The sequence below is a fragment of the Mesitornis unicolor genome, unplaced genomic scaffold, assembly GCF_000695765.1.
Source record: "Mesitornis unicolor isolate BGI_N332 unplaced genomic scaffold, ASM69576v1 scaffold13891, whole genome shotgun sequence".
NCBI lineage: Eukaryota > Metazoa > Chordata > Aves > Mesitornithiformes > Mesitornithidae > Mesitornis > Mesitornis unicolor.
The window spans coordinates 35,439-49,035 of record NW_010165920.1 but is presented as its reverse complement, the minus strand read 5'-3'; the positions used below and the strand labels follow the sequence as shown (position 1 = coordinate 49,035).

Here is a 13,597-nt window from a genome sequence, read left to right as displayed (position 1 = left end):
ATCAGAGGTCTGGAGCTGCATGCTGCAGACTGAGGGACTGGAATCAAGGCAGTAGACAGACAAAAAATATTCAGTGAGACTTGTGAAGGTTGCTTTCCTTGAGCAGTGAACCACTGAAACAGGATAGGGCTGTTTGTTGGTGCTGGCCGTGTTTATGCAGCTGCCTGTAAAGGTACTGTCGTCCTTTCTGATGTGTGGCTGGCTGTGTCTGTACACAGTATGTGCGTGTGCCCATTTCGGGATTCATACTCAGCCTCTATTTCTCAGATTTTATGTGGATATCATCTACTGTTGAATTAAGACTGATTTATAGGCTGGTCCTCAGAGTTCTTTAACTCAATGAAAACTGAGAGGACTTGACTTCCTCAGCTTTCTAAGAGCAGACTTTCTGCCTGGTACCAGTGAATGAAAACTGAACTCTTTGCCTTGATGCCTTGGATGTGAAGGAAGAACCCTGTGTCTCCTATTCACAGAAGGTTTTCTAGTAGCTTCATCAGCATGCAGTTTCCAAGAGTTCAAACCTCATATAGCTTGGGTGTCAAATCTACCTTTCTGGGGACCTAATTGTTGAAACAGAGAAATAGTAAGGGTTCCAAAGCAGAAAAAAAAATCATTCTACCTCTTTATTTAGTTCTTATGGAAACAAAAGGTGAGTTGCAACTTGTTGACCTGAAACATTTTTTCAATAGTGGTATTTGTCTGACGTTTGCCTGGGATGCTGTTCCACCTCCTAATAGCTGTAGTTCTGCGTCTCTTCTCTCTCCTTCTCTTCTGCTGGTATCCATTGCCATGAGAAGACAGTTACCTACAGACTGGGATGGACTTCAGTTCCATTATACACAGATGTATATTATCGCTGAGCTATAATCATGTACCACAAGAAAGGGAAACCACAGAATACATTTAAGATGCCACAGTGAGGAAACTAGGAGTATGAGCATCGAGAATTACAACCAACACAAAGATCCACCAGGATTCATAATCTTCATATCTTAATGTTGATAACAAATAAATCACTGTGGCCAGACAAGTTGAAACTGGTATTGTAAAGTTCAATGTCAGCATTGCTAACTGAAGTTATTAAAAACTCTTAACCTTAATTTTTTAATATACAGAAATTTTGCTTTCTTTTAAAGCAAAAGCTAACATTCACATATCAGAACTTCCACCTAGAAAGAAATCACATATTTCTATCAGCTTCATCAACTCAACATAATACACAGCAAAGCACGGCTCCACTGCATTTTGCATATACTGATTTGTTCATGTTTTAAGGAAGCAGATTTCTTTATTTTGCAATTACTGAGTGAATTCAGATCTGAGAAAGTGAAACACCTGTCTGTTGTTGTGTAATGCTCTCAGAACATCTTCACACTTCTATAAATTCTGCTCTACTTATTCTACCATCTGGCCTGTATTTTGAGTTCCTCCCCATCCCCATTAAATGTCTGCAACAAAGCAGTTGCTTTTGTTATTTTCTGCACTGGCAGCAAACATCTTGACAAGATAGCCTTTAATTAATAACCTAAGTAGAAACTTATTGCATCCTTAGTAGATGCAAACTTTCACTACGACTTTGATTTTCAATGGTGCCTATTTTCCTCTGTAAAAATACCTAAAATCAAATCTGTCTCAAGTGGTGTAGGCAGAATTTAATATCTTATAGTGAATGAAACAGAGGGAGGTATAAGTAACTAGCAAAAAACCATGATGATGGAGTTGGTAGTATAAAACTAAACCTAAATCTGAATATATTTTTCAGAGTTATAAGCAAATTTTTATTGAAGCCTTTATTGAATTTCTGAATACTAAATTTATAATTAACTAATGATAAATTACATTTATAAAATCAATAATGAGAAGTCACAAAAAAAGGAAAGTTAATTAAAAAATAATCAAGGCTAATTAAAATCTTGGTGTAATATGCACAAACATTAATTGGAATCACATTTAAGGAAAAAGATTATTCAACTGAAATGCATAATTAGAAATAATCAACACTTTCTGGTAAAACACAAATTCTGTTTTTATTTTTGTATGTATTTCAGATGTGATCTGAATAGAAGCTTCAGAAGCAAACCAGACTGTTACTGTATTATTAAGAGTTGCTTCAAATAGAACTGTACTACATATTTGACATTAAGAAAAGAACCAACCAACTATATTAACCAGTAACTGGTCATATGTCATTTCTTTCTATTGACACTAACAAAAAAACTAATGTAATTTACTGCCTATGGATACAATCGAATATCTATTGTAAAGCTCTGCCTTAATAATTTGTCCCTCTCCTACAGTAAATAAGGTTTTAAAATTGTAAATTATTTCTTCATAATAACTTTATATAAAAATAAGTAATCCAGATCTATACAATATTGTCAGCAGTTTGAAGAATGAAAAAGGAAGATTACTATCATGGTAATATAATGCAGCACTTTTGTCAATAGTTGACTGAAGAAATTTATGGAAATAAAAACTTTTTGAATATGCTTGATTGAAAGTCGTCTATTACTGCTAACAGTAATTTCATCCTGTTACACTGTGCAACATTATCTCCACTTGTATGGGAGGTGTACTACATACAGAAGCTTGAACTCTAATCTCAGGCTTCAATACAGAAAAATCCAAATAAGTAAGGAAAACTACATGCAGTTTGGTCACAACTAAATAAAGGTAGAAATCACAAACTGCAAGGTATACTTGATGATTATGAACACTGCTGACTCAGCCACAAATGACGCTTTTTAATAATAATGATTATAATAGTCAGTCAGAAGGAACTAAGTTCAAACCTTGTTAGATGACCAATATAATACCTAAACATATATCATCACTTGTTGCTATGTATATTTACACTTTATTGTTTATAATTTGAGCCTTTTTGTGAAGGAAAGAATAAGGAAAAATTAAGCATTAGCCAAAAGAAATTTTGCATAGCAAATATCTTATGAATACTTTGGAAACCATGATTTGAGAGTTTCTTCAGAAAAACTAATGCCTAGAAATCACATACACCTCAAATCTTCCTTCTGAATCTGACAGTCAACGCTAATGTTCACAGAAATCATCTTCATATCCCACTGGACAAGACTCTGCTAATCAAGGCCAAAACTAGTAGCTATTTCTTGCCTAGAGGTAATAGAAGATCTGTCCCTCCTAAACGAAACTTTCTGTCTGAAGGTTCTCAGTTTCCTCTCTATGTATATAGCATGATGAAATGTTTTCTTAAATACTAATTAACTTAGATAAATTACTTTTTTATCTGTCTGCCTATTATTTTAAAATAACTTTTCTGTTAATCAAAGTATAGATTTATCTTAACTATCTTAACTAAAAATTTTCTTTTTCACTGTCAGACTGTAGATTGACAGAGCTGCTGTCAGACTCTGCACCTTCTATTATAGCTCCTTGTAAACCTGGAGAATGCAGATGTTTTCCTTATTTGCTTCAAAGACTTGTGTCTTGTTAATTTCTATATTACCTCTACTAGAATTGCTTCACTTTATATGTGTCTCTACCAGATTAAAGACTGTGATTTGACATAGATGTAAAGATTCATCTGAGTAAATAAATGTCTTTTCCCCCACACTTTATCAGAAAGACTGATGACTAAAATCTAAGATGTAAATCTACTGTGAAGTAACTAACAACATTACTGTATTTAAAGTTACTGGCTTCAAACTGCTCACTCTGCTGTCTTCACATTTCTCATCTATCTTTACATTTTTACATGCTTTTTCACACATCTTCTAAAACTCTTTGGGACTTGAGTCTGGAAAGGCCTACTGTAGTGCGAATCACATAATATATTGTGTCACCGAACACCATCATACTGAGGTAAAATGACTCTTTAAAATTACCTGTATAGCAAGTGCTCGAGCTACAAGACTTCTAAGATATTGTAAAGGATCTTCAGGACCTTCCCACTTGCTCTGCCATGTGAGGGGACACTGAAATAAAAATATATTTACTGAAAGTATCTATTTCAAAACCGTCATCGTTACATTTTAAGCTAGCAATTTGAATGAAATTAAATAAGCCAGAGAGCAAATATCTCTACAAAGAAAAAAATGCAATACAAGTAATATAATGATCAAAGCATACAACCACTAATAGGAAGGTCATATTCCTGCTAATCCTTTATGTGGCCCACAGAGATACAGCACTGACAGAGAAGTTACAAGAGCCACTTTTATTCAGTAAGGAAACACCAGTATGTTCCACAAATATTCCAGAAAGGCCTCAGTTGATCCTTTCTCTGAAAGCCACAATGCTATCTTTTGAACTGAAGCCACAGATTCCCACTTTGCTGCTGTCTCCAGACTTGAACATGCAATTGTGTGGCTCTGTGGTGAAGTGAATCTGGTACAATTTGTCCACATGATTGCCTTCTCATCTTAAAGTGTTTGTAGAACAATATGTGAGAATAAAATCCTGCAAGAGCGCCTCATACAATTTTCTCACTAACTACAAAAAGAAAGGCTTAAATGATCCTTCTGTTAGATTTCTTCCCTTTAAAATAAGGATAAAAAAATTCATCGTACCTACTCCACAGGAAATTGTAAAGCACATTGAAATTGACCCTGCAAGTTTCTGCTACTTAAGTGAAAGAGAATTGATGTAAATCATTACCTGGGAAATACTGTACAATACTGGAGATGCTACACAGAATAAACAGTTTATAGTGTTTAACATTTACAGTTGCATTTTCAAGGAGGTTCACAATCTAATAGCATATGTGCTAAACAGATTTTTCAAAATCTGATCATTGATGTTCGTAAGAAAATGTATCTTTCAAAGTAAATACCCCAATGTACCTTTTACAGATAAAACCAGAAGATATCTGTGGACACTAATTAATAATTAACTGAATAAACTAGAATAAATACAAGACAAGTAATAAAGCCCAGCTAACTGCATGCTTTTTTGCGTAATTATGATTTTTCAAAAACTTTTTATATTTGAAAGTATTATCCTTGCATTTTTGCAGACTCTTTTGCTAGATATGCATTTACAGGCAGCTCACCAATCTATCATTTAGAAGGCATTCACCTAATGTCGCCAGTATAACACTCTAAATTGCTCTAAGTTTAAAGTAATAGCTTAGCTAATTGTTACTATGGAAGCATATTTCAGCTGTACACTAACATATCAATTTTGTGCCAACAAGGCACATTGCTGAAGCCATTAGAGGTCATACATTTATTGAGTTTCACATTTCTATTTGGAATCTAGCAGCTTCTCCAGGTGCTATAATCTACAAACTTGGTGATTTTAAAATGTAAGTTTTTAAAAATAGTTGTTTGTTATATAACACATGGCCACACTAAACTAAACAAGAACAGTGTACAGAAAATACATGAGACAAATCACTTAAGATTATAAATATGCTGAGGTTTAGCTGCCATGCGGTTTAGCTGCTGTGTGGTTTAGCTGTTATGCCAAGAGCATAGCATTAGCCTCTCTGGAAGCCTGCTGAAAAGATTGCTTTATGGTCACAATGCAATAAAGTCATCTGTGTCAAAGTAAGTAGGTAAGTAAGCAGATGAAATGCCAGAAACACTTTGTTCAATATATCAGGTAGCACTGAACTGATATTTGTAAGAGATAAAAATGTATAGAATATTTTAAGTACATTTTTGTGACTGATCAGCTTGATAGCTTCTGTTGCTTCCAATTTAAGAATGCAGCTTAAGCACACAAGCAAGCCATACTCCCTTGCGCAGTAACAAGAAATATAACTATAAATACTAAAAAATGGCCATTACATGTATCATTTGCATTCACTATGACTTGTACTTAGCACCAATTTCTACTACACAGTCAAAATACGATTAAAAAGGCAATGAGATTGCCAACACAAAAATGTTAATTTATTCTGCAATTTTGCTAACAAATGGTGTCTTGTGAATCTGAAAAGACAAAGAACTTAATTATTGTTTTAATTAGAAATTTTATAGATCCACAAATGGATAATAATATTTTTAACAGTACTTGTTGCTCACATGAAGCAAACAAGTGTTAATAGGAAATATCATTCATTGTAGGGCCAATCTCAGTAACTATGCATTAGCATCAACACAATTTATCAATTGCTTCAGGTGAAACAAAACCACAGAGTTTCATGTCAATGTTTGACTATCTTTGGAATCCAATTATCTAGCTATTAACGACAGAGCATGTAAATTTGCTGGCACTAATTGTATCAGTTTATAAATATGCTCCCTTTGATGCCAGAAAACATGTAGAAAGTATATGTACACATTTTGGTTGCATTTCTCATATATCAAGAATAAAGCTTAAGATGATAGGTTGATATGATAGGCACAGCTTGTCTGATGTGATATGGCAATAATCCATACTGAATAAATGCAGAGACTGAATTATGATTACAACTGCAGCAAAACTTAAAATTTAAGAAATTGTCAAAATGAAAAGGGACAGATTTACATGTGCTATTGGCTAATATATTTGACTTATCTAGCATGATTTGGTACTTAAAATGAAAATAGTATTTCACAACTACCAATCTTACTAGATTTCTCCATAAGAGAAAGCTTGATATAACTATTATATACTCAGAAGATTCTGCAAGTACTTGAGGCAACGTTTTTCTGGGTTTCCATTCCAGAATAAACATGGTTCTGTTTCAGAGGCTCTATCAATAAAAGAACTTAAAGCAAACAGTTACATGAAAACATGTATCAGAACTTTGTTCAGTTTCCCTGGTTTTTATCATGCTTTTTATGTAAGTTCACGACAAAATGAGTTACCTTCTGATTTAGCAGAGCACTTGCTAGTCTTTGTACTTCAGAACTCAGCAATGATGTACCTCTGATGACTTTACTTAAAGAAGCAAGTGACTGATGGACACTTTGCACAAGGCGAATGGCATTGAATTGTTCCAGAGTAATGAATGATAAGATTGGAGTTCCTTGTTGCTCCACAGGAGGAGACACCTTCTGATGAATTAGGTTAGAATTCTAAAAAAGAACACATGATGTTCAGTTAATAAACTCAGGGAAATTATTATGTTATACAGCATACTATTTGTTTAATTCATAGTACTTCATATGATTTTGTTAGCTTTGAAGTAATTCAGATATACCCCCTTTTCTGACAATGGATTAAAATTATAATGATACTTTCAGTATTGTCCATGAGATGTTCAATAAAGACAACGCTCTTCTAAGACAACTCTGTCTACCCAATTACTTCAAAAGCACTGAAATTTCTGAAAAATCTTCAATTAGCTGAATCACTGCTTTTAGCATTTCAGTTAATGTGTCAATATAAAAAGTAGTAGTGTACTCAGATTGTATTGGGTACTATAAACCATGCTGTCAGATATAAATCTTGCTTTGATAAGACTAGCTGAACCTGGAAGCAAATTCAACATAAATAAATAACTGCAAAATAAATTATATTATGTGTAAATCCCGAGTAACTCGGACACTGAGAGGTACTGCTTCACTCACATTGACATTCTTTTTACTTAGTTTCAGTCCATTACAACTACTGAAAATCCAAATTTATTCTATAATTTCAAAAGATGGTATCATTTTGCAAATCTCAATTCATATGCAGCTTATTACATAAATATATTTTACCATGTGTTCTGAAACTGCCAACTTGACATGTGACAAGATGCTGCACTGAATTCCAGTTATGGAATTTAAACCTTTATTTGAAAATTCTACAAGGCACAAATGCAAAAAGAGAACCATAGCATTACGGAAAAATACATTTTGCCATTTCAATTTCTAGTAATATATTAAAGGTAAAATCAGATTTCACTTTCTCTGAAGAATCAATTCGTAAAATAACAAGTCATTTTGACTTTTTTCAGATTAAATAAATTTCTGAATTGTCACAGGGCATCTTGCTTTCCAGAACATACAGTATGTGTGCCCCTGTAATCATTCCCATTTGTCAGAACTTTCACATGCTTTTCATTTCAAGTTCATACTGCACTCAACTACCAAGCAAAAAATGAGAAAAGGTAAGTGAAAGAGTAATACAGATACTTTAGTTTATGACTGCCAGAAAAATGAAGGACAATGTCTTCCCTCCCACATTATTGAAGAGGTATACAACAAAGTTACTGTTCAAAGTGCAAGAAGCACACAGTATTTAAAAATGCTATGTATTTTATTTTCTCTTTGCATGCATCCTGAAATCACAATACCAGTTTCACTTCAATTTTTCTGAGACCATATTTTGTTAAGTATATATAAAATGTAATGAAAAACTAGGACAAGCTAGCTGATAATTTCTTATTGGAGTATTTAATTGCACAAAGACAACGTAACTTGCAGGCTTTGCTGAGTCTTTCACATATACTGTCTTAATTCATGAAAAACTTACTGAAGGAGTAGGATTCTAAGTTCCTCAGTACTGTCCTTTACATAACAGTCTCATAGGAATTGCATATTCATTTCATCACTCTTTTTAATATTTCCTCCTGAGAATTTGTTAAAACAACCCATCTGTCATTTTTAAAGGAAAATTAAACTTGAATACCGGTATCAGCTTATACATTTAATGTTCTATTACTTTCTCTTAAAATCCATTATGTATATAACTCACATCAGCTTTAAAAATATCCACATGACCTGCTTGGGAATTAAGATGAAGAACTGCTGAAGTACTGACTGCTTTTTCTACTCGTAAGAAACTGAAGATAGGTTCTAATCTTTAATGTTAAACACTATATTATGCTACCAATACTAAATTAGATGTATTTTAAGACTTTGATCATTTTTGCTCCTTCACTCCTGTACTTGTTACTGTCGCAGTACAATACAATACTTCATGCAGTCTCACCTAAGCTGTTATAGAGCTTTTTTTTGCGTTACCTTCCTAAACTCAAGCTTTTTCAAACTCCAGTATGTTCTGAAAATTGTCCTCTCAGAAATGTAACAAATATAATAGTCTAATTAGTAAGATATACTGGAAGGTGTCATACTGAAATTTACTGCTTTTTCTTATGTGATCACAGACCTGGTTAACAGCAGTCCATGTTCAGAGGCCACAGATTTCAACAGGAAGTCATTAAGCACCAAAAGCTTTTCTTGACAAAAACATTATGTATTATACACTTAGCATGAATTAAATGAGAAATTAATGAGAGCTTTCAAAATGTAATGGCAAGTTCTACTGTGCACCTCATGCCACTTCTTTATATGTGGTTATTTGAGTAAAGGAAAGATTTTTCTCATTCCAGTGTTGCTATGTACAAAACATGTTAGGCCACGATGTCTGCAATCTATTACTTATTTTTGAGGAGAAAAATAATGGTCAAATGTCATGGTGGGCACCTAGGATGAGGTAAGAGAGATCCTTCTCAAGAATACATAGTATCTGCATTTTGAAGAGAATTCACATACATTACAGCTAAACAGACACCAACAATAAGAATTCAATGGTTAGAAATCAAGCTTTAAAGTGTATGTTAAAAAAGCCCACAAAATCAAACAAATCCAGAATAACAATGAAACAAAAAGAAATTAGATATTGCAGGCATTGTAGCAAGGATTTTAATGAATCTCAATTAAAGCTGGTACCATGTTTCAATATTACATGGGAAAAAGTTATTTTAATATTTAAAATAATTTAACATTGCCTTGTGAATATTAAAGAAATTAAGAGACTAAATTCAGATATATGATATATTAGTATCCTTCTTGGAAACATATACAATATGTTAGTCTCATGTCTTGTGAGTGTCATCTCACCTCTATATGGAGAAAAAAGTGAGTCTGCTATCCCACATACTGACTTCATAGCTACATACAAGTAACATTGTACATCCCACTTCAAATGCCTTTAATTTACTTTTTCACTTGTTATGTTTCAATATTCAAGATAATTCCTTAGACCTTAATTGTAATGTAGTTACCAGGAAAAAAAAGTGTCTTTTCAAATGATCTACTTTCCTACCTGATTGAGTTTCTTCCATAGGTTGAGAACAGGAGAAAGTTCAGTAGACCATATTTCTCTGTCAAATTTGCAGCCAGCAGCTACTGACCTGCTCAGGATCCGAAGCTGTGAAATGACCTGAATGATAAGAATACAAATGCAAATCTTGAAGAAGGATAAACAAACTTCTTTCAGTACAAAAACATAATACAATAGCAACGACTCTTCAATTTATCTATGAACTATACTTTTTTTCACATACTTAATTACTAGTCATGATCTACTCAAAGCACAAACAATACCCATATCCAAATATAGAACATACTTCAGCCTCATGCATATTAAGCTCAAAACAAACAAATATGTATTTTTCTTATCACATTTATTGTTTTTTCGACTATAATTAAAAAACTAATCAGGTGTATAATTAATTTAAAAAACCTATTTCCACAAAGTCTAGAGACAAAACTCAAGCTCTGCCTTTAACTACCGATCTGTAATTAAAAGAAAAACAAAACAAAGCACAAACAAACAAACAAACAAAAAACCAACCAGAATATGTTACTAAATACATGCAGTACCTACCAGGCATCAAAACTCCAAGACAATTATAATAAATTCATTCTGATCTCCCATATTTTCATATTACCTCAGATAATTTAAATGCATATTTATTAGTTTAAAGAAAGCAAGCAAGCAATTAAAAGAATAACTGCAAATTTTTCAGAAAGAAGGGGAGCTTCCAGTTAATTAGGTCCAACTGTCTCTTGGTGTTAGCAACACAGGTAACTCCACACAAACTGATCAAATATATGTATACATTTTAAAGACAGAATAATGAAATTAAAATTCTTCAGTGATATTGCAGCCTGTCACAGAATCACAGAACGTTAGGGATTGGAAGGGACCTCAAAAGATCATCTAGTCCAATCCCCCCGCTGAATCAGGAACACCTAGATGAAGTTACACAGGAAGGCGTCCAGGCGGGTTTTGAATGTCTCCAGAGAAGGAGACTCCACAACCTCTCTGGGCAGCCTGGTCCAGTGCTCTGTCACCCTCACTGAGAAGAAGTTTCTTCTCAAATTTAAGTGGAACCTCCTGTGTTCCAGCTTGTGTCCATTACCCCTTGTCCTATCATTGTTTGTCACCGAGAAGAGCCTGGCTTCATCCTCGTGACACTCACCCTTTAAATATTTATAAACATGAACGAGGTCTCCCCTCAGTCTCCTCTTTTGCAAACTAAAGAGACCCAGCTTCCTCAGCCGCTCCTCATAAGGGAGATGCTCCACTCCCTTAATCATCTTTGTAGTCCTACGCTGGACTCTCTCCAGCAGTTCCCTGTCCCTTAATGGCAAGTAGTAAAATCACAACCCTGGATCGCAGGAAAGCAGATTTTAGCTTAGTTAGGGATCTCCTTGGCAGGATCCAATAGGCAACTGCCCTGGAGGAAAAGGGGACCAGGAGAGCTGGTTAATCTTCAGGAACAAATTCCTCAAAGTACACAAACAGCCCTCTCTGGTGTGCAGGCAGCAAGCATGATAAGCAAGCCAAAGAACAAGCATGGCGTAAGATCAATATGGATGAAGATGAAGCTAGTGATCTCCAATGTAAAAAGGTAAACCACAGAGGAGGGGTGAATGACCCAGCAGGGATATAAAGTCATTGCTCAATTTGTTAGGATGGGATGAGGAAAGCCAAATCTCAGCTCTGTTTGAAACTAGCAATGGATGTGAAGGCCTGCAAGAAGAGCCGCTCCAAGTAATCTGGTAGCTAAAGGGAGGAACAGAAAGTAGGAGCCAATGCTCAGTATAGCTTCTGTTATGGAAGATATAATTTCATTCTCTGATTCTCATAACTTAATTTTAAACTTTAACAGTTCTTTGTGTGCTCCAGCTACTGTGTATAGCAGAAAAGATTGTTGTTTAATTTAGCAAAAAATAATTTTCTCTGTTTAAAGTTTTGATCATAGTATCCTTATCATTCCTGTTATTCTTCCTCCTTTGCACTCTACACATATGCAAATGTTCTGACAGGCAACACAGATAATAAACACACATTTGTGCCTTCCAGATACCATTCTTTTAGCTACAGTTCTGGCTCTTATAATTTGTTTTTGGATAGTTGCCTGCCATCATTTGCAAGGAAATAAAACAGTTATATCAAATGTACTTTAACTGGTAATTCAGTATGCAGTGCTTCATAAAAACTTGCATATTTATAGTACAAAGCTGCAAAAAGTTTCTATGACTGTTTTGTGAATATGAGGGATTTAAAATATTAAGTATTGTACTCTTTTTTAAGTGTGTTCATAGGTATAAACACTTAGGTCCATAAAGCTGAAATGAATTTGAGATGCAATAACTACAAGATTAAGCAAATGAAGTATTTTCTAACTCTAGTATATAGGGTTAGCTGCCTATTTCTAATTGTCTAATTATAGATTTTGTCAATAAAAGGTAAGTAGGAAATACACTATTTATCCATTGTATCAATCTTTGATCTTCAGTCTATAGGTTCAAGAGCACCTATAGGTGTTTCTACTTTGTATATTTTATCAAAGTAGCTCAAAAATATTGAGATATGGTTATCAAAAGTTAAGCACTTAAATTAAAAGTACCGAATGAAAAGAAATCAAGTTTTAACTCTCAATGTTCTATAGTACTGTGACATGCTATGACTTTTATAAAATGTTCATGGAAATTGTTTAACTCTTTCCAGTTCATCCCATTTCTTCTCTCAAATATAACAGGTATGATGGTAGCATAAATTTCTACTAAAGTTTCAAAGACATTGTTTTCAAGTGACTGTAATTTTAAAAAATTAATGGGTTGGGCTGAAACTCTGTGGCTCTTTCAGCCTGAATACTTTTTGAAAATGCTACCCTAGAATAGTCATTCACCTTCAAGAAACAGAGGAAAATACATTTCAGTAATGTCAAAATGTGGTTGACTTCATCTTTGAAGTGCTTCATTTTGCTAAGGGACTGCAAATTTGATGGACACTTTTTTTGTGTGCCCTTTTTTACATCCATGAAATCTGTCCAAATTTAGGAAAGACTTAGAGACTGGAAAATAGTAACTCATATTATTGCTTAATTATGATGACAAGTTTGATTTTAGAAGTTAAATGGCATAGATATTTTATTCTCACAAATCACTGAAGTTTTACAAGTGCTGACCAGTCTACACTACCTCAAATCAGATAAAACCTGAGAAAAGTTTGACTCAGTACTTGTAAATCAGTCTCTTTCTGAATGTTATGCAACTGAAAAGGGAAACTGATTATTTTATAGGATCACAGAATAATTCAGGTTGGAAAGGACCAAAGGAGGTCTGTAGTCTAACCTCCTGCTTGGAAGCATGGTGATCTCTGAGATCAGACCAGGTTGCTCAGGGCTTTATCCAGCCTGGTCTTGAAAAGTCTAAAGTACAGAGACTGCACAACCTCTCTGGATGATCTGTTCTACTGCTTCACTGTCCTAATAAAGAAAAAGTTTCCCCTAGTATCTGATCTGGACCTTTCTTGTTTCAGTTTATAGTTTATGACCTGTAAAAACAAGACAGAGAAATGTACAGACTGGAACAAAGAATGTGTCGAGATTGAAAATGACCTGAATAAAACCCTGTTAGAATTACCAGGTGTCTCACAGAAGTCTGCCAGGTTATGTGATATGCTT

The 13,597-nt window shown here is 34.1% G+C and overlaps 1 protein-coding gene across 1 annotated transcript in view; it reads right to left on the bottom strand.

The window, feature by feature from the left end:
* Nucleotides 1-13,597, bottom strand: part of LOC104548700 (cytoplasmic dynein 2 heavy chain 1-like) — a gene marked incomplete at its 5' end in the record, with an annotated part of 68,766 nt that overhangs the window by 21,767 nt on the left and 33,402 nt on the right. The window contains 3 exons of the mRNA XM_010194795.1: nt 3,861-3,950; nt 6,774-6,983; nt 9,943-10,059. Of these exons, the coding sequence (XP_010193097.1) occupies nt 3,861-3,950; nt 6,774-6,983; nt 9,943-10,059 (417 nt within the window). The remainder of the gene's footprint in view (nt 1-3,860; nt 3,951-6,773; nt 6,984-9,942; nt 10,060-13,597) is intronic.